This window comes from Microtus ochrogaster, chromosome 21, assembly GCF_000317375.1.
Source record: "Microtus ochrogaster isolate Prairie Vole_2 chromosome 21, MicOch1.0, whole genome shotgun sequence".
Taxonomy (NCBI): Eukaryota; Metazoa; Chordata; class Mammalia; order Rodentia; family Cricetidae; genus Microtus; species Microtus ochrogaster.
Genome location: NC_022022.1, coordinates 7,131,792 through 7,155,495, shown reverse-complemented (window position 1 = coordinate 7,155,495; position 23,704 = coordinate 7,131,792). Strand labels below are relative to the sequence as shown.

General features: G+C 42.0%; 1 protein-coding gene across 1 annotated transcript in view; it reads right to left on the bottom strand.

The window, feature by feature from the left end:
* Tbx15 (T-box 15) overlaps positions 1-23,704 on the bottom strand; it is a 106,487-nt gene that overhangs the window by 19,781 nt on the left and 63,002 nt on the right. Inside the window, exons 2-6 of the mRNA XM_005357091.2 lie at positions 22,961-23,174; positions 19,211-19,312; positions 17,369-17,540; positions 16,315-16,482; positions 6,610-6,674 (exon numbers count right to left, since the gene is read on the bottom strand). Coding sequence (XP_005357148.1) covers positions 6,610-6,674; positions 16,315-16,482; positions 17,369-17,540; positions 19,211-19,312; positions 22,961-23,174 — 721 coding nt within the window. The remainder of the gene's footprint in view (positions 1-6,609; positions 6,675-16,314; positions 16,483-17,368; positions 17,541-19,210; positions 19,313-22,960; positions 23,175-23,704) is intronic.

Sequence of the window (23,704 nt, the reverse complement as noted above, 5' to 3'; positions counted from 1 at the left end):
CCTTTTGTAAAGTCTGAGCAGCCACCCCTAAGAGCCAAGGGTTTCACATTAGATGGGGTTTGAAAGACCCACAGAGTTCTCTTCTTCCATTTCCTTGGCTTCTCCAAACAGGCAGCATCTGAACAGCTGTCTTTCCCTGTAGCTGAGCAATGAGGGCTCTCGAGGGCAGATGTGTCTCCCAAGTCTAATTCTGGGTGGTGAGACCTCTCTACAGCCGCCTCTCTTCAACCTCATGACCCTTTTCTTGCCTTTGGTTCATGCTTCCCCAAGGCATACTTCACTTTTCACGTCACTACTAGGTGACCTTGTTCAACCAAACCAAACTTCATTCTGCCTTAACTCTGCCTCCCTGTCTAAGACTTACAGACATTGAAATGCTGTGAGTATCCTTCTCCAGGGATATAAGAAACACATGGATAGGGGAAATTAGGCAGATCATGTGTCCCCTGGATGTGTGTGTGTCTAAGCAATGATGTGGTCAAATCGGAGTCAATCAGAAGTAAACAGGCTCAGACATGCATCTTAATTGCCCTTAGCTTTCTAACTAGTCACTTCCTCGTCATTCCCTCTCCGTCGGCATCTAAACCAAGGCCATGGCTTCCGGTCTCCTTGATTTGCCACTGGTTGGAATGAGGCTTTCTTAAGTTCCCTTTTCAGTTTATCTCCCATTCATCAATACTGCTCTGTAACTAGTGAACAATTTCTATTTCATTCTGTACCTCTGGCACTGTGAGAGAAGGAATACCTAAGAGAAAAGAACTTGAAAAAATTACAGGCCTGGATTCTTGACTCAGTCAAGAGAAAGACATGGAAACCTAGCACAGTGGAGATCAAAATACCAATTTCATGGCTGATAAAATTGTCTGGCGATCATGGGATAAGTGTAGGGCTGAAGGAAGGGTTCAGGACTCCTCTGGAAGGTGCTCACTCACAATTCTACAGGCCTCCTCTGCCAGATGTGCCACGCGACAAGAAGCCTGAGATATGCACTCTGCGTACAGGCAGGTTCTTGGGATGGGGAGTCCTCCTTTAGGACCCAGCCATTAGATCAGTCCCTGGTTCTTCTGAGAAGCAGAAGAAAAGGACAATTCTAGGAGCCAGAAGCCCTTCTTTCCAGAGATTTCTTTTCTTAAGGAGGCAAAGAATAGCCGCTGGAGTGCTCAGTCATTGCTCCGTACTCGTGTGTGTATTTCAGAAGAAGCCTATCATCAGGGCCACACTCTGCTGGGACTCGGTGTGAGAGCCTCACAGGCTGAGAGGCTCTGCCAGAGGCATCAGTGGAGAGTGCAGTGGGTGGTTGCATCCTCCGCATCTTTCCCCTTCTCCCTTCTCCAGCCTCTGGACTCTGCTGGGACGGATTGAGATCGACAAACCTGAACGTGTTTTGGTTTGAGGTTTGGCAAACTCCGGGACTCCAAAGTATTCCACAAATGTTTTGTGTTCTGCGAAACCAAAAACATTGGCCAAGCACTTTCCCCTCTAATTTTTAAGCCCATGTGTTTTTAAAGGAAATGTAATCCGTATGTTTTAGTAACATTTATATGCAGCTCATCAAGCCCTGCTCCTCCGCATGAGTCATTTGATGTCTAAAATGCATGGGGAAAGCAGGCGTTGAGAAGAACTGTGTGAGCTTGAGAAAGGCCACAGATGAGATGCTGTACCCTGGTCCTGATGCTAGCGCAGAACCACCAGGTTCTCCATGTACTCACCCATCCATCTTTTCTATCTACACAATAACATTAAAAGTTCTCGCCTACTTCAGATCCTGAAGTCAACTAGTAAGAATCAAATCACTAGGTACCTAATGATAGAATTGGGTAATTTTGAATTTCTGAAAGAGGAAAAATATTCAAAACTTTCATAATTGCCTTGACAAGTCCACTGTAATGTAGTTTCCCAGAGTGCTAGTGAAAAAAGCCACACATTCTAGCCCCATTGTAAGACACCGAGAGTGCATCCTTGCTTCACCTGCCAGAGAGGTTAGGCTTGGTTTTGTGTCCCAGATTCTTGTTTCTAGGATGGATGAAGTAGATGGTGGAGCTGTGAGCAGCAGTCTCGAACACCGGCTAAGAATAATAAAGGTAGCTTTATCTGAGACCAAAACAGTTGCGGGTGGTTGGATGATGTTTTTAGAGGAAGGATTCTGCTCTCAGTATCTATTGAAGGTGAGTTAAGGCAAGGAGAGCATGCTAGCTAGCATCATAGCATGGGATGCCGAGCTCTGAAGCCAGCCAGACACTGCTGCTCACCAGCCCCGCAGCTTTGCTCCGGGGTGGTGGAAAAGCTTCTTTCCTCCTGCAGGCCTCAAGCCTTTTGAAGATGCAGGCTTGAAAATCAGAGAAAAATGAAGGATGAGCCTCCAAATGGTAAGTGTTCCTTTGTACTGAACCGAGACAGTTACCAATGGTCCTTAAAGTAACCTCTGGAGGTGGGGTTAAATTTTTTTAATCGACGTATAGTGTACAGCTGTTTATGTGTTGCGGTCTGATAACTCAGCATGGGCGCACAATATGCAACAGTCAGACCAGGGCAAGATTTCATTTTCCTGAAGCATTTCATTTCATTGGATCAGGAAGTTTTGAATTCTTCTAGATCTTTTTAAAAAATATGGGGGGCTGGAGAAGTGGCTCTGTGGTTAAGAGTGCTGACTGCTCTTCCAGAGGACCCAGGTTCAATTCCTACCACCCACATAGAAGTTAACAGCTGTCTGTAACTCTAAGATCTGACACCCTCAGACATACATACATGCAGGCAAAACACCAATGCAAATAAAATAAAAATAAATAAAAAAATATGATAAACTGTGAGCCTCCGTTATCCTAAAATACTAAGGCACATTAGAACTTATTCTCTTCTGTATTTCGGTATTTACCATCCTGCTTTTCCTGTCCCTCCTCACTCTCTCCCTCTAACTTCCAGTAGTAACTGCTCTGCTTCTCAGTTCTACAAAACTCAACCATTTTAAGTTCTTCGTATGTAACGTGCCACTTGGATTTTTTGTGATGGCTTATTTCACTTAATGTCCTTCAGCCCCATTGGTTCACAAATGACAGGACTCCATTGTCCTTTTTTTGTTTTTTAAACATGGTTTTGCAGGCTTTCTATAACAAAAAAAAAAAAAGAATTTTCACACTATAAGAAATAAATTAAACATTGAGATGGGAGATGGGCTAATGCCTAACTTCAGAGCTGTGCTCTACGGTGCTCATGCTCGCCGTCTGTCCTTGATTTACCCCTAATTCCACTTTGAAGGAGTCTTACAGAGAAGAGGAACCCACCAAGCATGACAGGAAAATAAGTATATTCTTAAGCAGCACAAGTCTCCTGGGGGACCTTCCCTCAGGACTACAACTAAAAGGGTCTCAAAACTCCCTGGCCAGTGCAAATCCTTCAACATTTGGCAGCCCTAATCTCCGCGTGGAAGTGGACTCCAATTCCTGAAGCGTAGGTCCAGTGATGGTCAGCACAGCTACTTTGTCAGACCTGGGCACCTTCCATCCTGTGCTGCCGAGACACAATTACAAACAGGGCCTCGCTTTGGAGCCACAGGTGTCCTCGATAGTCAAACATAACAAACACATATTTTGCTTTACACCTTCTTTCTGCAACCCTCCTACCTGAGTCATAGCATTTTATCATCAACACTAACCCTGGCCACCCTCTAGAAACAGCTTCGACTCCCTCTCGACCTGACTGAATTGTCTTATATGAAAATTGGCATTTTTTTTCTTGCTTTCTTTGAAACACGGCATAAACATTCTAGATAGCAATCTCCAAGGGTGTGTGCCTTCTACTGTAGCTTCCCAGAATAGGGTGGCTATCAACAGGAAGCACTAGCTGAAAAATTAAAGTCAAGTATATTATATAATAAAGTAACTTGACCAAATCCTCCAGATTGCAAGGGCTCCCCTGGAAGACAAAGGAAGGAAAAGGAGAGCAGTACATTAAGCATCTGTAAGAAAATAAACAAATGCTAAAGATTACTAGAGACCACCCTCCTCCAAAAGGAAGGAATCACTGAATAAATACCATGGGTGTGTCTGGCCCTGGAGACATACATTTAGGTATAGAACAGAAATTCTTACCTTGGGAGATAGGACCTTTTAAAAATAAAAAGGACATGGCAGGCTTATTTTTAAAATGTACAGCTGCTCATGTATGCAGTCATGCTTACATAGTAGGAGAACACAGAATCCTGAAAAGCCATCCACAGACTCCAAGCTCCAGGTTTCGAACACCCTTACCGTACACAGCCTACCTAGCCTGAGCCTAATGTCGCTTTTTAACACCCTGCCATCAACTGGGTCTTCAAGAAGCTCAGAGTACAGAATCTTAGAAATGAAGAAAAGGAGAACGTTTTTGTGACCTGGGCTATGAGTTAATAGTGGGGGACATCTGAGATAGAATGAATGTCTGTCTGTTTGTTCTTTTCAGGTGATGATTTGAAGATGAAGGCCTTTGTGGAACAGAACATCATTTGACCAGGAGCCACTTGCTCACTGAGTTCTGTAGTGCTTTACCATTGACTGTGGCCTAGAACACATTACTTAATGCTGTTATCTAAAAACGGGAAGATTGTCTGAATTTTATAATATTACTCAATGGGTGTGACCTTATGGAGTTTGAGACAAGCAAATTCTATGGGAACCTAAATGGCTGATGAACATAAACTAAGAGTTTAGTAAAGAAGGGTTTTTGTAAAGCATTTTCTGGGGGAAATGATCACCAGAGGTGGTTTGAGACACGTGTCTATGGCATCGTGAGGTATTGCTTGGTGCAGGCACAGTCAGCGAATGTCGTGGTGCAGTTCAGTCATCATGTATACATCACAGAATGGCTCTACACAGATCCAGACACACGCGCTCTCCACACCTTTCCTGTAAGGTAGACACCATCACACATGGGGTCTGTTCACGCTGCGGTGCTTGATTAGATGATGCATCCCATATTTCATGGAGTAGTTCTAAATATAAATTGTTGGTGTATCCAAAAACTGCTGGAGAGAGAATACCAAAGATAATTCCTGACAATCTGCTGGCCAGATGTAAGGCCATCCTTGCGGATTATGAAAGAAGTCTGGTCCTGATGAAAGTCAATCGCGTCGTAATGCCTGTGCTACACCAGCCAGACGCGTCACACTCGCTCAGCCTGTATTGTGGGTATCTGATGAATTTGCCTAATTGGAGACTGTGGATATGTCTGGTTCCCCTAGCCATCTCGGATGTCTCCTAATTTTCCATAGATGCCAGATTTGCATTTTATGTAGGAAATCATTTAGAGAGAAGAAAGCATTATCCGTCAGAAAACCAGTACAGTCTCTAAGGCATTTGACAAGAGAACACAATGATACTGTGAACATCTGCAACTCCTGGAACTGACGGCATGGGTCATAAGGAAAGGTGGCATTCCCCTTCATCACTGGAAACGTCCCTTTTTCTGTAACAGATGGAGACTATCATGGAAAACCACAACTGACCGAAAGACAGAGTTCTGAGACCAAGCTCCAGCTGATACATATACAACCCAAGGCTCAGGCATCAGTTTGGAAAAGGGACTGAAAGATGCTAAAAGCCAGAGGAACCAGAAATCTGCTGTGAGAACATGTCTCCTAGAGATATCAAAGAAGCGACACACATGAAGTCTCACCAATGTAACTACCTGAACATGACCTGAAGAAGGATGACACAAATAGGCATGCTAACAGAGAAGAAGGAACACTCACAGCCCTGAATCAAGAACCACAGGCCAGTGGTGAATGCAGAGAGAGGGAGACACAGTCCTCCTGCAGAGAGGAGCGCATCACTCTGCTACCCAGTACCGCAGGGCCAGCATGAAGATATCCATATGCATAACATTAGGCAAACTGTATCCTCAGCAATGAAACACAACACAAACACACACACACGTATGTGTGCATACATGCCCATGAAACAACAATTGAAGAAAAGAACAAATTTGAAAGAGAGCAAGGAGAGAGTGCACAGGAAGATTTGGAGGATGGAAAAGAATGGGAGGAAATGATATAGTTATCTCAAAAAATAGAAAAGGGATTTTTACAAAAGGAACAAAAGAAAAGTGGTATTCTAGAAACACTCCCCCTTAATAAAGCCAAAAGTGTACATGACTCGGGGGAGTATTTCCTAGGGATAAAATGATTACATTTGTTTCCACAAAGTTCAACTCATAAAGGTAGTAATTTTCTGGAATATTTTATTTTTCAGAAATGGAAAGTACCTGAGGCACCAGTGCAGCCAATACGGTCACCTTCAGGTACCAGAAAAATACACCAATCCATCAATAACAATAAGTGATCATGTGACTTGCTTTCTGTGGACTGAATCACATAGTACAAGGTAGGGGGTAAAACAACATGAAGGCTTGGTTATGGAAATTTAGGTTTTATAAGAAAAAAATTGGGAGGCATGTGTTTTGTGGGAGCAGAGTTGGGGATTCTTGAGTTAAGTCACCAATTTCTCGTCCCCTGAGTCAATGTGGCTGCAGAGTATCTAAGCCCTCTCTGGACATCAGGAGCCAAGAGCCACCAATGAGATGAGGGAAAAGGAATTTCAAAAAGAAAAGCTTGTGAGTCTCCTGTCCTGCTGCTCTTACCTGTTTCTTCCAGAATCTCTGAATCCTTTAGCAAATGGATTTCGGTCGATTTTTAATCTGGTGATCTGGAAATAAACAGATAAATATCAATTGTTTTCATATTAACCAATTTCCTTTTGTGTTGCTCCTAGAAAATTAACAAAAACTCACTCTATTAATAACATCTGTTGTTTTCATTTCGTTTCCTTTCAGTTAGAGATTTAAATTTCAGTCTGACATAGGACTGGGGCCTGGCCCCCAGATGTGTGACTCACTTCTTTCTGACAACCAAGACTTGCCCTTTGTGTGACTGCCATCTCTCTCCTACTCCCTGATCTTACCCTGACCTGATGATAAACACTGTGTCTACAGGGACACAGAGAAAGGAAATGAGTGACGGCGAGGCCCGTTGCTGGTGACACGCAGGACGCACTTCGGGCACACTCGCTGGACAGATACTGTGCAAGTGAACGAGTGATGGACAGATGGTTACATGGATTGACTCAGCCCTGCAAACTATCAACAAGACAGTCAGCTTCAGCCTGAGGGAGCCAAATAATCGGCTGCATTTCCCACGTAACATAACCTGTGCCTTTCCCGCCACCAGAAACTGCGCATTTAGTGACCTAAAATGTTTGTAGAGTTGATGCAAAAAGCAGCTCGGTTCTTACCCAAAGTAGGGAGCTTCCTCAAATATGAAACTGAATGGGGCCACACGAACGGCACCTCATCCGGTCTGCAAGACTCATCAGCAAATGAGCAAAGCCAGCACACACACATGTGCCACCCTCTCGGCCAGGTCCTCAGAAGCCTCCTATTAGTACATCAGAGCCCACTGAATCCTCTCTTAGTCCCAGTAAACCCTGACACAGTTGGACCTATGATCCTAATGCTTCTAGACTAGAAAAAGCCTGAACAACATATTCCATATGAGTGCTCATGTTTCTGCTTCCAGTCCTGGCCATGGGAGGCATTTCTGATACCTTTATGTCTGAACCAGATGTAAATGACTTGCTCAACCCAAGACACAGACACTCAGGCTTCCAGAAGCCAGTGAGCCTTATGTCCCATCTGAAAAATGAAATTATACACGTTCTTCAAGACCTGGCTCTCTAAGATAAAGATGCAGAGCCTCTCGCAACTTGTTGATTCCTCCTAGATCTCAGACTAATTCAAAATTTTGAAATTTCAGGCTAATTTGAAAATACTTTATGAAATTACTTTTCCCGTATCTCATTGGGGGTCCTAGACTCCTGATTCCCAGAGAGTGCTTGATCCCATACTCTGCAACCACACTGATTCGCAGAAAGAGAAATGGGTAATTTAGTCAGGACTCCCCAAGTCCCCCTTCCACAAAAAAAAAAAAAAAAAAAAAAAAAAAAAACATCTTCCAAATTCTTTACTACACAAGCTGAAGGCTAGGGAGCTCAGAAGAATGGAAGAGACTGAAAAGCCAGTCTAGAAATATGGAAATCTTGTCAGTTAAAAACAGACTCCAATTGCTGCTAGCTGCAAACACATTCTCATGAAGACAATGAAAGTCCTTTCCTACGCCTTCTTCCTTCTCACCTCGTCAGAGAGGAGTTTCCCACAGCCGCAGACTTTAAAATGTCTTTAAAATGCAATGTGAGATTCTCACAAACAGACTCTGACTTGAAAGCGCCAAGCTGGCTTCCAGGTTAGTTTGTTCGCTAAACATTCCTTGCCTCTAGAATGGTGCACTAATAATGTAGCAAAGGCAATTTTACATCTATTTTATAGACGAGAGCAGGAGCCTAGAGGTTCGCCTTTCTGAAGTCCAGTGTCTGCCATGTGAATACTGTATTGAATTTAAAGAGTGCCACTGCTTCTCTGTGTCTGACTTAAAATCGGCTCTTTCTTCCCCCATAACCCACCGCAATAAACCACACGCCATATTTTCTTTTCAAGTTGAGGTTATAATATTTTATTTTCTCTTTCAAGTTGGCTTATCCTGTCCAACTCATTTATGATAGTGGTTTCTGATATACAATCGCACTGCCGTGTTTGGAGTACCTCCACAGACCCCTGTAAATATAACGACATTCTAGTTCATGGCTTGGGAGAAAGAGTTGAAAACCTTATTCCCACAGCTGAGTGTAGCCAAGGCTGAGGGATCTGTATGGAAATTTAATAGAAAGGGGCCAAAGACGTCGGGGGAAAATAGCACTCCTGTTCTTGTTCCAACAATTTTAATGAGAAGTTTAGAGAGATTTATGAAGAGTGTGGTTGTGACGGTTGTTATTTATCAAATATCTTTTGCGCACTAAAGGTGACAGGTGACACCGGCGACAGTGTGGTGAGTAGTCAGCAGACGGCTGTGCCACCTCTTTGCTCTCAAAGAAACTTATAATCCAGAAGAACAAAGGGCAGACATGCACAGTGGTAACACCATAAAAACAGATCATAATTAGATCCACAGCAAATTAACCCAAAAATTCTGAGGAATCAGCAAGCTGAACGACTCTGAGATTTCACCATAGAGGTAACAGAAGAGTCACCTTGAAGAATATGAACAATTTCACTTTTAAAATTGGTCACAAAGAAATGGGAGGCTGGGAGGAGGCGGAAACTTTTTTTTTCTCAATAAAAAAAATTTTAAAAAAAAGCAGTATCCAAAAAAAAAAAAAAATGGTCACAAAGTCCACTGCCCCCTGGAGGATGAGGATGGGCACACGATGAATGTTCATTAAGATCTTGCGTGTCCTCTCTTCCTCCTCCCCCAGTGGAGCCAGAGGATGAGGAAACACTCGGATTGCCTGTGCCTGTTTTCCCATTCAGACTGAAATCTAGAGGGTGGGAGTGGAGACTCAGAGAGGCTGGCAGGGTTCACACTGTATGTATGTATGTGGACCTAACAATGACACAGACATGCTGCAAACTTGGGGCTTAAACAGAGGACTTGCATGAGTCTTGGCGGAAAGCTGGACCAAGAAAGAAACCCAAGAGGCAAGAAAACAAGGTTTCACTTCAGCATTGTTGTCAAAGCGTGTCAACACCAGGGACCGAGCAACAGCCCCAGCAGCTGTTTCAGTACTGCAGTGAGCCCAGAGAGGGTAGAGGAACCCACAAGCAGCCATGAGGATACGGAAATCTCTCACTTCCACCCACGTGCACCATACAACCAGAGGCTGGAAGTCCACTGGGGGAAGAGGAAACTAACCTGTGCACACAAATCACAAATCAAGGTGTGCTAAGAGCATGTGTCCCTACCCTACTCCATTACAGATGAGGTCCTTTTAGGGAAAATAACTACACAAAATTTATACAAACACACACACACACACATATGGAGAAAAAGAGAGAGAGAGAGAGAGAGAGAGAGAGAGAGAGAGAGAGAGAGAGAGAGAATGCAGAGAGAAATAAGAGAGCATATTAGTGATTTCCAACTCCATGTCATATTAATATTATGTCTTACCAGTGAAATTCAAATATGTCTTTTCACCTCCGTGCCACAAGCCAGTTATACTCTTGACTAAACTGCTCTAAATGGTCTTCAAACTGACCTCCTTCCTTCTACTTCCAATCCAGTCTAAACAGCAGCCTGAGGGATCTGCATCCGGACATTTCTACAGCATGCTGGTTTTTCCCAGTGACTACCCCTGTAGAGAATTCAATCCATCCTCCTTGACCAGCCCTGCAGGGCCAGCAGGCTCTGGCTCCAGCCCAGGCTCCAATGCTAGCACATTCCTCTACCTTTGTCCCCTGGCTCTAGCCAAACTGAACTGCGGTCCATGCTGCAATGTTCCAAGCCCTTTCCTGGGAGGCCTTTCCCGGTGCTCTGCTCCGTTACTCGACGTTACACAGAGCTGACTTCACACTAAATCTCATGCTAAAGATTTTTACTGTCTCTTCCCCTGTGTGACAAGTCTATACATATTTTAAGTACTGTCTTATTAAGTGGGGCCTAGAATGACATGCATTTGGCACTCAATGTGATTTTGTTAATGAAGAATCATTGAATGGGTGGTTATGTGGGATGGTTCATCAAACCCAAAACAAGGACTAGATTGAGGGATTCTTCAGCAAGTCGTGCCTCGACTCCCAGTTCTGTGTTCTGCCTCACAATGATTGTTAGTGTCTTTCCAGCTAGGATAAGATCTATTAGTATGAAGTTGACGCTGTTCACCAGCAATCATGTTCAAACTCGGTTCTGTGTTAAGAAGACATGGAAAAGGTGAAAGCCATCAAAGCAGTATCTTTTGCTGATTTCATTTTCCTAACCTTAATATTGTTCTGTCTGAGGTATGGAGGACTGGAAGAAGATGGAGTACCTGTGAATTTGTCACCATTAATTTTACATTGCCACTGGTTTTTTATTTTGTTGTCTGGTAACACGGGAAGTTATCAAATTAAGTATACCTCACAATGCATAGTATGGTGTGGACATAAATGGTACAGGCTCCAGAGAGGAAGCCTGATGATGAATATTTTGATTAGACAAAACCCGGGTCAAAAAAGTCTCCCTTATGACTGCCCCTGATTGTTCTTATTTTTTAACCATGCATATTGGAGACTTTTTCATGAAGAATGAAAAAAAAACTGCTTGAGTTGGTGTGTTCAAAATAAAAAAGAAATCTACCTTGGTCTAATTGCAAAGTAGAGGAAAACTGGCTGGGCAGTGTAGGGTATAAGAAGTGGCTCCGAATCCTGCTGGATTTGCTCCCACAAACCTAGCAATTGTTTCAGACATTCTCTCTGCTCGTGGAGCCAATTCTCATCGAGTGTAAGACTGTTACCTGGGGAGAGCATAGCTATGCTTTTCTGAAATCTAGTTTCCTCCCTCGGGAAAAAAAGATAAAATTTCAGCAGTCTTTTCCCTCAGAGAAGACAAAGGCCACAGTGGAAATTTCCTGCTAATTCCACGAGGACATGCTGGCATCAGCATCTTCTAAGAAAAGGGATGGAGTATTGCATCACCTTTATTCCCAGTCTACCAACTTACTCCCCATGAGGAGATTCTGGGCATGGTGTACCATTCTCTTTCACAGATCTGCCAAGTTGGCATTCTGAGAGCAAATACTGGCAATAATAACTTCAGTGTGTTAGGAACTCTGAGAGTCTATAGATTGGGAAGGCAAGTGTGAGGAAGGAATGGAAAAGGGGAAGAAAAACATAAAATATTCCATGAAAATAAAAATGTTTAATTCACACTTCACAGCCAAAGGAGAAGATTTATGGGTGTATAAGGAAACCAATATCAAAGCATGATGGCTCTCAGGGATGCAGTCACTTATAAAACACATTCCCAAAGCTATACCACCAAACAGATGTAAATATTTTTAAATTATGGAAACATCCTTCATCTTAACTCATGGATTCTAAACCTTAGAATTTCATAAACTGCTCTAATCACTCTCACACATTTGAGAAATCAACATTTATGTTCCTATTTTTACTCAATAGAGTGAAAATAACCTGAAAAAAAATTAACACCTACCTACTCTACAGGTATCGCTATTTCACAAAGTAAGTAACATTTTGTATCAAAAACAAGACAGGCCAGAACAGAACAACATAAGTGAGTGTTTGTAGCTGTATTTTCCAATGAACTGCTTCTCCACAGACATGGACACTGACTCAGACCCAGCTATCAGCGGGCAAACTCAAGCACTGCAAAACAGGGCTTTACTTTACCAGAGCAGTGCGGCTCACCAGCGACACAGTCCAGCTCACGCCTTGGAACCTCCAGCTGGCATTTTCTCCCATATCACAGGGCAATGTTTACTGGTTCTCAAAAGAAAGCACTCTCAAGTTGGAGGAAGATTAGCTAGACCTTGGTTCTTCTATGAGAAATGTCATGAAAGGGGCCCAGTGCCCAAGTAGGACTCTGAAGGCTGAGCTCATTTGCAACCCAGGAAAGACAGTTTCAGGCTTCCGTTAGAAATTTCACCTAACTTGAAAGGTGGAAGGAACACAGACAGGAAAGGTGGAAGGATGGAGACAGTCCTGAGGAACCACCTGTACCAACAAGGCAGTACAGGTTCAACAAGAACTTCAGCTAGATCCCTGCACTCCTGCAAGGACGTGGTGGGAATAACAGGAAATGAGCCCAGGAATGAAGCCAGTGGTTAGACATAAAGAGTTTTAATGGAGAGTCTTGAGGTCCTGGACCTGGCTGCTCAGACCCTGAGGCATCATTGACAATTATGGTGGGAAAAGAGTGGAGTCAACATTGTGCTTTATCTAGATCCTTCTAGAGATGTGAGACAGTTGGGGGAACATTCCAATTGACATCTAAGGAATCCAGTAAGAAGCTACCTTTCGGAGTCAGAGCGCAGAGAGGGCAGGGCAGAACAAGGACAAAGCACCGAGATTAGAAAGAAGAAAATACGTTAATAGAAGCAACAGAGTCCGAAGGAAGATTTGTGAAGAGACTCCGAAGTCTCACTTGAGGGACTGGAAATAACTCACAGAGGCCTTTAGTGAGTTGAAGATCATAGAGGAGTTTGCAGTGTTTTGTCAACAGCAAAATGCAAAGTTCCTACCTCTCAGGAGTAAGCCTGCTAAAAATATGATATGAAATATTGCAGAAATCTCTTAATATGTTACAAACATGAGAATGTTAGGCTGCCTCGGGTGAACTACAGGACATTGCTCCCAATACTCATTGGGGGAGGAAGGAAGAGGAGCAAATTATAACTACCTATCTAGCAACCATCCTTGGGAAGCATAAGACAACCCATTTTCTAGACGAAAATAAAGTCCAATCATAAAAAGTTACTTTTAGGGGGTGACTTAGATGCTTACGGAGATCTAGGACTCTGATACAGTCCTCCAAACATCAGGTCTATTGCTGTCTGTGAATGAGACAGAGCTCTTCATTAGAAAGACCTGCTAGCACTTCAGCTGAGTTCCACTCCTTTTGTTGGACTTCCTTCACTGTGTCCCCCCAGACATGTTCCTATGCACAGTGAAGACCCACCACTGGCTCTTACCCTACACAGGCTTACTAACTATTTCCTCTGAAAGATCAATAAAAACAACTTCACCCAAAAATATGGATTGTGCTCATTCTGGAACATAGAGGTTAAGAAGAACACAGCCATGAGAAAATGTATCTTACAAAAGAACCATTTCTCTTCCCCCAGGATCTTCGGGAAAAGTTGAGGAAATCACTGCTACATAGCCAGTCCTGATACGTAGGATACAAACTTCATGATGCCCAATGGGAAAGACCTCGGGTTGCGGGGTTTTATTAGAAGGCAACTGTATTATATTAAATCACATCTACACAGCCAACGGGAGTATTAAACAATCACGCTGGTTGATTTATGCAGCAACGGGGGACTTGTTAAATAGGCAAAAGCTGTCGCCTTGATCTCAAAACAAGCAGAACTGAGTAGGCCCCATCTATTTTGAACATCATCACATCATGAATTCATCAACCTTTCATGAAGACAGAGATCAAAGTGGTAACCTAGTCACCACAATCCCTTCACAAGCCAATGCACCTTGTCCAGTTCCCAACCATCTACTTTTCCCTAATGAACACTTTATTCTGTAAACTTGCCTCTGTCCCCTGCCTGCCTCCCTGTCTTTCTATCCCAGCCATATGGCGGTGTTGGCTGATTCATCCTCTGTCTGCCCCACGTCATTCCTTGAGGCAGGCACATTTGTGGATACAGGAGGCACAGACGGAAAGGAGTTAAGGAACCTATTCAAGGTCACGCAATCTGTCAGTGCTTCAGTCAGAGTCGAGCAGGTGCGCTCGTGTCCTGTCCCAACCCACCTGCAGACAAAATGTGTATCTGAAAGAAATGTACTCTGACAGTGGACACATATACCAAAATAAAGAAAAGAAAATGAAGCAATGAAAGATATCTGGTACCTGTGTTGAGTCCCCCTTTATTGTCAAAGCAAACTGAAGCTCTGGCTTCCAGGTAGGTTACAGTAATGGCCCTTGTAGCCTCTATAATCAACTCTGATGAAATAGTACTGAGTTCATTGTTTAGCATTCTTTTTCTACCACGTATGTCCTGAAGTTCGAATGCTTACTACCACAGCACTGCCTTTTAAAAAAAAAAAGCTACCAATTAAAACAGTATCTGGCTCCCTGCTTTGCCTCTTCTGAAACATAGCGAACTTTGTGTTCCAGTTGTGCAAGGGGCTATGTCCATATTGTTGATGCATCTCGCGTTAAAATTTGAAATCTTCACTGAAGCTTTCTGCACAGCTTCACTCAAACCTTTGCAACCTTCCTATGTAAGGAGCTTGGGTTGACTTAGTAATTTAATCAGCACCCAAAACAAATTTTTGTTTTCCTCTACCTTTGATAAAACGTGGCATCCATGCAGAAAATCTGAACTTATGAGCACTTCACACATGCTGAAAAGGTCTGACAATCAGATGCTTAATCTCATCAGGAAATAAAGAACTTGTAAGGAGTGCTACCCAGATACACCGAGAGAGAGAGAAATATTCTGTCCATGTGAGATATAAATTAGTTAAAAACCCACCACAATCACCTAACTAGTACAAAGAAAATGCTTGATAAATATCTAATGTTTCCCTAGTTGCTTTGAGAACAGAATAGAGCATCTGATTCAAAAGGCATCAAATGTAATGATATTGTAAGTTCATTTTGCTTCCGGTCCATCCCAAATGAAAGGATGTTAACGTTTGAGCTTAATGAACTTGAATCTCCTAATTAGAAAATTTGATAAATACAAAAGATGGTATAAAATGGGTTTGATTGTGCATTTTAGGGAACTTCATACAGTAAGATTACTTATAAACCCATCTAGCTACCCTCTTCAAACAATAAAACAGAGACTGGGTGGATGGTGGTGGCACACGCCTTTAATCCCAGCATTCAGGAGGCAGAAAAAGGCGGATCTTTATGAGTTTGAGGTCAGCCTGGTCTATGAAGAAAATTCCAAGAGAGTCAAAAGCTGTTACACAAAGAAATCCTGTCTTGAAAAAACAAAAAACCAAACACACACACAAGCAAAGTAACATTTAGAACAAGACAGTGATCCCCTGTCACAGCCTCTGCCATTCTCCTATCCAAGTATCTTCTGTGTGAGCCTGGATGGTTCCTATGTGTGTGTGTGTAGCCCAGAAAATAAATCAACACTTCCAGGAAAACTTCCTTATTCAACAAATCAAAAAATCCTCTGTGCCTGCATTTGTCATTGAGTTATTCCATTATTATCATTGTGTAGGTGCGTGTTTTTCTCTTAACTAAGGCTATCCATAAGGAGAACCATCATCCTAATTACTCCGTTAACCAGCTCTATTTTCTCTACGAAGACTAGACCCTAGTAACTTCTCAATGCCCACTTCCCTGGTATGTTGTTAATCACACGGAGGTACACAGAGTCTGGAAATGAAGCAGTGAGCCTTACATTTTTAGGCCTAATGGCTTTGAGATCACATGGAAGAGAAATACACACAGGAATCTTCAGATAGAGGGGAGAGCAAGACTCAATCCTGCACAGCCAAGAGGTGGAAGAGATCCTAACATAGGAAGACATGAAGATAATGTAGGAGCTTGATGCACTTGAGGAGGGCACTTGTGTCTGAGCTAAATGTAGACCATGCCAGCTGTCACGGGACATCACCACGCTGTCATCACCAATGCTTCATGTATGCTGCAAGCCTGGTGTCTCTCGTTTGGACTTTTCTGCACCATTCCTCCCCAATATCGAGACAAAGGTTCTTTGAAAGCTGGGAGGCAGCAGGCTCTCGAGAGCAGCCCCTTACCTGCTGGTTCTGGTAGGCTGTGACAGTGGTGAACACCGTCTCAGGAAAGTTGAAGGTTTTCACCCCATCCCCTACAGGCACAGGCTTGGTGGGTGAGAGATCGCTGCTGAAGTCTTTGCGGATGACATGGACTCGAGGCTGGTATTTGTGCATAGAGTGCAGGATGATCTGAAATGGGGAGAGGGAAGATTATGGGAGGTATGACTTAGAGTTCCCTGCATCTCTTCAAACTCCTGGGCGAAATAAATCACACAATGGAAGCATTGGAGGCGAAGGAGAAAGAGGACAGATTAGGAATGGGAGGCACAGGGGGCAGAAAATCAACACACTTCCTTGTGGCGAGAACTAAGCTTCTGGGTAGCTTTACTTGGATGGTAGATGTGTTTCCTTTGTTTAATTGGAAAAATGCTGACCACCCATTCTCCTGTTAAGACAACACTCCACTAGAATTTCCCAACCTCTGGCAAGTGACACATTTTTCCTGCCACCTTCAGTTTCTCAGCAGGTGCCCATGGTGTCTTTAAATTCTTCACAGAGCTATTTACATTCATTGAATTTGTGGATGTTATTTTATGTCACAGAAGTGTAAATGGCGTATGTGTGACTTTACCACCTAAGAAGATTACTCTTCCCTTGAAGAAAATAGCCATAGCAACCACAATGAGGGCTGGCACTGACTGAAAATCCAGTACATCTTTTAGGGCCAGAGATAAACTAATAGCATCCATTGTTCTGATTATACCAGCAAAGCTTACAGCTTTCTTAACCAATCAGCCAAAATGCCCTGTGTTTCTGTCTTACCTCCTGGATTGGACTGTGAGTCCCTGGAGCAAAAAGAACTTTGTCTGATAAATACACACTGATACATAGCAATTGCTTGCTTAATGTTAGATTTGTAATAAATGAAATTTAAGTGGAAAAAAACCATTTATGCTTAGTTACTTCAATGGTAGACAGATTCTTATTTTACCTATTTGAAAGGACCTGGGGATAATCAGCTCTAAAGCAAAAGGGGAAAGAGTGGGGAGGGGGTAAATGGTATTCATTAACTCACGTGTCCTTGATCGTCCAGCTCATTGTTGGTCAGCTTAAGCTTGTCAAAACTAACCACCTGTCTCATCCAGGTGTCTCCAGAAGCCAGGGAATCTGGGTGTATATAAACCCTTGGAGGCACAGGGGAGTCGGCATTGCCAGCTACCATCCACTTGGAGCTATGGTACACATATCTGAGACACAGAAGGAGAGGGGAGAATTTAGAGACAGATGCATGGAAGAACGGAGGACCGAGACACAAATAAGAAGGGAACAGAAAAGATGAAGAGATGACGAGACTGGAAAACTGATGGGACTGACATGGAGGATATGAATGAGACCAACAGACATGTGGATAAGGAGGAAAAAAATGAAACTGAGATGACAATGGACAATGGGCTAGGGAATGAGGGAGAACTGTTGCGGTTAATGATCAAAGCCACAGCTCTCACAAGGAAAACATGCTCCAAGTCCCTTTTCTTTCTCCTCCCTCTCTGTGCCCTGCACCCTTGTGTGCACACAGGCATCCTGAACCCATGTGTTTAGCTAAAGAAAAGGTATTTTACTGCAACCTTTCACCTTTCAAATGCAAACCATACAATCTTTAGCCACTTGTTCAGGATTTTGTTCCTTATTAAAAACATCTTCCATATTGTCCTATAAAAAGCAGCCATGTGCAGAGACCCTCCAAACTCTGACTCATTAACCATTTCCTTGCTAACCCTCTGAATCCTGGGAGGCATTTCAATGGGAACCACTCCCAGAATCACCATCAAATATTTATTTCTGTGCTCACTTTAATGAACTTGGCTTGGAAATGTTTCTTTGTTTACATCATTTTCCCAGAATGCCCCTGTACACGACATAAAGATGGCAGCAAAGGAAGTCTATTTTCCCAGGCTCACCAATTTTCCTATGGTCCTCAAGACCCATCCCATGTATATGGCACCTCCTTGTGTTTCGGTTCTGAAGGACTACATGTGCCTAGAACTCTGGCAAACAGAAGCACTTAGACAGAATCATAGCCTCCAAGATTCTCTTTAACTTACTAGAATTATTTTTCTCTCCTAAGCTCTACAATGTATACCATGACTCTCTTGGCTAGCTCTCTCTTCATATCATTATGATCCTGGCTTCTCCATTCATATCTTACCTCCCAGTTCAGAGGCTTAGAACCAAATTCTCATATATTAGACATTTTAGAAAATGCACCTCTGATTGACTTGGACCTCAAGACACTGAGAAAGCCACAGTTTATAATATATATAAATATATATGTATGTATATACGTATGCCATCAAAGAGACTTGGAGAATACATTGACATAAATCTGAGATAAAGTTATTTATCAAACTTACTCACTCCCATATTAAGGCCATATTAAGGACAGTTGTTTCCCCGATAAGAGTCTCTTCTAAAAATTCTTTCCAATTTTTCAATTTATTTTTCTCCATCTTTTTTTCAAGAGTGGCACATTAAATGGGCAATTGAATGTGTCACACTTGTCTACTTCCTTCTCAAAAAAAAAACCTATATTCCAACTCATTAACCATTTTACAAGATAGATCACTCAATGTGTTCACCATTTTAACCTCACCTCAGTTAATATCAGATTCAAGAAAAGGCCACTTAATATCTGCTCCTGTGGAGGGACACAGTAAAATTCTATTCTGTCCAGAGACATGGGGAGGATTTGGAAAAGCACTTATTGAGTTCTGCTTCCCTATTTTTAGTTACTGTTTCCCGCCTGGTACTCCACTACACCCACCATTGTCATAGCCTCTGCCCTTATTCACCTAACGAGTTTGAGGAACTGTCTTGGGATACTGGTGATGTCTACAATTCCACATTCCAGGATCCTTACCTGTATCTTTTATTGTCCACAGGCACAATGTCCATTGCTATATAGTATTGCTGGTGGGGATCCAGGCCAGTGATTTTCACTCTCATGGCGGGAAACATCCTCCTGTGGAGACGAACAGGGTCGTGAGCTTAGGAAAGGAGGAAGCTTAGGAGAGTGGAGTATAAGCTTAAAGTGTCTTCTCACTGGGTATTTTAAGCACACCAAAGTTCAATATCCACTAATTCCCTGGATTGACCGATTATGATTTTACTATAAAGGATCACTGTGAACAATGATAAAGACCAATATTGCTGAAATTTCATCTCCTATTAGCTTAAATTTAACCTACCTCATGATTCACACACTCAAACATACCTGGCTCTGCTTTATATTTTAATTAATTTTTAGTAGTATATATAAAATATTTATTAAGTTTATTTGGACATTATCACTGAAAATTAATTTCTCAAGAAAATAACAAAGCAAAATGAATTGCTCCTCATCTCCAAACAAAGGGCCACTAAAGGGTTTTTTCAGTGCATAAAACTGAACAAAAATTTCTGCAATTTCTCAGGCTGTCAACGTGTGTGTCAGAGGAAGGACCCCATGGAATAAGAAGCAAATACCAAACGAAGTCTAGTGGCCTCTGGGCAATACCTTGCTTCCACCACAATGGCTTGTTAAACTTGCCAAAACAAGTGAGGTCAGGATATGGCACTTTATAGCTTCTCTCATAACTGAAGAGAGGAGAGAGCACAGCTCAAAAGAGGTATTGGATTTCAACAAGTCTAGAGTAAAGCTTGCCATTCTCCAAAAAAAAAACTCCAAGAAGAAAGAAAAGACACCAAGCTTATTTGCATTAAACCAGACATTAAAATGTGCTCAGTTCAAACATTTAGATTGCCCTGAGTGGGCTTTAGGGTACTTGGACACAAAATACAACATTAAGCTTAACCATCTGGGGCTAGTTAATCGAGCTGAGCCAACCACGGTGCTAATGAGGTCAAGGTCACAAGCTTGATCCACATATGGCCTAATTGGCTTTGCTCCATTTCACGGCCATAGACCATGCCCTGACCTCAGACAGTCATCTTGCAAATGTGTGCAAGGCTTTCTATACAAGTCTCACATTCAGTCCTTACTCAGGAAAAGTAACCCATAAAGCAAATGTTCCCGGCAACAATTCTGTGCCATGAGAATCACATTTGAGAGGCAAGAGATCTTTGATAAGGATGATAATGAATTCTGAAAGACTTGCACCAAATGCCTAGCCATTCCTCCTTCACACTTGATTCTTTTCCAGTCATTTTATATCTTCTCTTCCCATCCTCACAACTTTAATGAGGAGGCCTTGAATTTTATTCTTACTGATAAAATGTGATGAGAGCTACACTCAGTAACATTCACTGTGAGTCACCCACTTTAGTACACCAATTCTTCCAAACATCTGAGAACCAAAGTCTATACTTTTCAACACAGATCAATACTTGCCTTCTTAACAGCAAGAATTACTATTCTCCTCTATGTTTTAATTACTAGAGGGCATCTGATGAGAGACAGAGAGAAAACTTAGTATTGGAGGCAAGAAGATGTGCCTCCCCTTAGCCACCTCCAAAGGCTGTACTACTCTGAAAGTAATAGATTTATTTTTGCCTTAATAACTTCAAAGAAACAACACTAGATATTTTTAACTTGGTATTCTTTTGGGAACAGTTATGTACTTCTAAGTACTCAAATTCTAAGATGACTTTCGGTAAATAATTCCATTCCTATCATCTGTAAAACAGAGCAAAGGCAGTAGATTAGATTGACTGCGCACCTGCTTTAAAATTTTGCGTGAATTTTCTGAACTCTCTAGGTACTGCCCATTTTGGTGTTAGCATTTTAATACTTTATACAAGATAAGTCATAGAACAATTAAAAAGAAACTATCTTTTATATCTTATAAAGGCACTGTGTTTGGTATTAATATTATGGCTAAATGTAGGTCAGTTCTGTCTTGTAAATCCATTAATCCCAACAAGCAGCTCTGTCCATGGTGCTGATTACACTGATGGGTTGAAGTTTCCCAAATTGAGGGCTCTATACAAGCAACCATTACAAATCAGCAGGAGGACAGCTTGGTGTGTAGCAAGACGTACCTGGTGAATAATATTTCCCTAGTTGCAACAAGACATGTAATTCTACCTACCTAACAAGGAAAAACAGAACTTCAATATGACTGAGAAAGAAACTGCTAGGGAATATGTTGGTATTGCCAAGAATCAAGAGGATTTTGTGAAAATGTATGTGTAGAAGCCCTGAAATTAAACACGGAAAGGTTGGAGGTGCACCCATGAACTGAGCTCCAAAGTGTGTAGAGTGAGAGATGATATCAGGAAGAAGACTGTATGGCAAATACAGACCCAACAACAAAAATATTAAGCCCTATTATGCCTCTCTCTGCTCAACCTCTCTATCAAAAGAAAATTCCCTTAATTTCTTTGTTTTCCTCCAATTTTCTACATCATAAAAGTAGAAGAGGAGAACACTAAAATCCAGGTAATAAGAGGTGGCACTGAAGACAATTCTCTTTCAAAGTTGACCTACACAATAAGCCTTTCCTTACTACCAGAAGTTGCCACTCAATAAGTCTACCAGGAGATAAACAAGGCAGAAATTTAGGTTCATTTAATTCATGGTTTTCAGATCTTTATTGAATTTGTTGGTTTCTCTATATCCATGGAGATGAACTATTCATAATAAGTGTTTCCATGAAATTGTGTGCAAGCAATGAGGTGGCTGGAGCCTTTTCATTCTCTTGATGTATATACATCTATAAAATATATAGATCTCCTTTGAGAAATAAAATACTGTAGTCATGATTCATTTCAATAGCTATTCTTATATACTGAAAGGCCTAAGCTGAATTCAGTTTTATCTAAATCATCTTTGCTTTGAGTCAGAGGCAACAATGGCAACTACTAAATGGGAGAATTAATAAACAATTATGATCATTATTTTAGAGCAACCCAGATGCATAAATTTTGAAGCCACCATCATTCAATAGCCCTTGCCTTCATCAAAATTATTAGCCTTTTTCAGTCTTCCTTGCCTTGTATCCATACAGAACAGTCACATCTCACTTTGTAGGATTCGTGTGAAGTTCAAGTACTATGTGTATATTCAGTGCCTGGCCCAAAATAAGTGCATAGCTATGGGAAACTGGAGGATGCTGGTCAAGTCATGATTTGACTAAAGGAGCCTCTTTTAAGAGAGAGAGTGGTTTCCAAATTTTTATTATCTTGGGTAACTAGATTCACAAGAGACTCTCCTAATCATCATGAACTTTATATGATAATTTCAAGCCAACAACAAAACACTCAACGGGTATACCAAGCCCCATTTTTTTTTTGAAGGTTTATGGTTACTTTAGTCTTTGAAGATGTATACTGATTTCAGAAAAGGTTTCTTGAAAATATTGCATGAGGGGTTAAATACTTGCTTTGGACCTAACTTTTCTCTATTATATATCAAGAATTAGATGAAGAAGTATGTTTGAACACGGGAAATGTTTGTGAGTGTAGAGGTGATGCTAGATTTGAGTGCTTAGAGAAAAACAGCAAAATAATGGCAGACACAGCAAGACCACATGAGCAAATCTAAGTGCAGAAAAGCAACTTCAAGGTTGCTTGAGCTTCGCTGATTCTGCCACAGATAAGTGGGAATGGGAAGAACGGGGCCCACTTCTGTAGTGCCTTTGGGTTTGGTCACTCAAAGGAATATCCTTACCTGCCTGCTTTGGTGATGATCATCTCTGTTCCAATATCATGGAACCTCTTCCAGAGGTCAGCACATTGTAGCTCCACCTGAATCTCCTCCATGGTAGTCATGGTAGCAGGCACTGGGCCTGCGGCACCAGATGCCAAATCAGCGTGAGCACTAAAGGAACAGGAAGTCCGCTCGGTGAGCACCTCGGAGTCTGACCCAGTGCTCTGCTCAGAATCTGAAAAGGGAACAATCGAGCCTGAGGTGAGAAGCTGCCCCGTTGCACCCATACCTGACTTTAAAAGAAGGGGGAGTGGGAGACACGGTGGGACTGGGGGAGGAGCAAGCAAAAGGAAACTTGAAGCTGGGAAGCCCCAGAGCACAGTGCTCAGAGAATTTTATTATTTATTTTATGGTTTGTTTTTGTGATTTATGACCTTCTTTCAGGTTTCACATTTCCAATGTGACATCTGGCATTGTAGTAAACTCTAGCCATAGATGAAGAAAATTGGTCTGCAATAGGCAAAATAAAGAGTGCCAATATCACCATGTGGGAGGAAATGAGGCCAAACTGGAGTGACAAAATAAATGCCTCACTAATTGAAGCCCGCAAGCACAGACTCTCTACGTCTTGATTAGACTGTTCGCTTGTTGCCCCAGCGTCATGTCTTCTCACTCCCTGACACTTGGCATCAAAGTTATATTTTTTTTAATTTTAAGACATTTTTTTCCTTTTTTAATTTTTTTTATTTTATTTATTTATTAAAG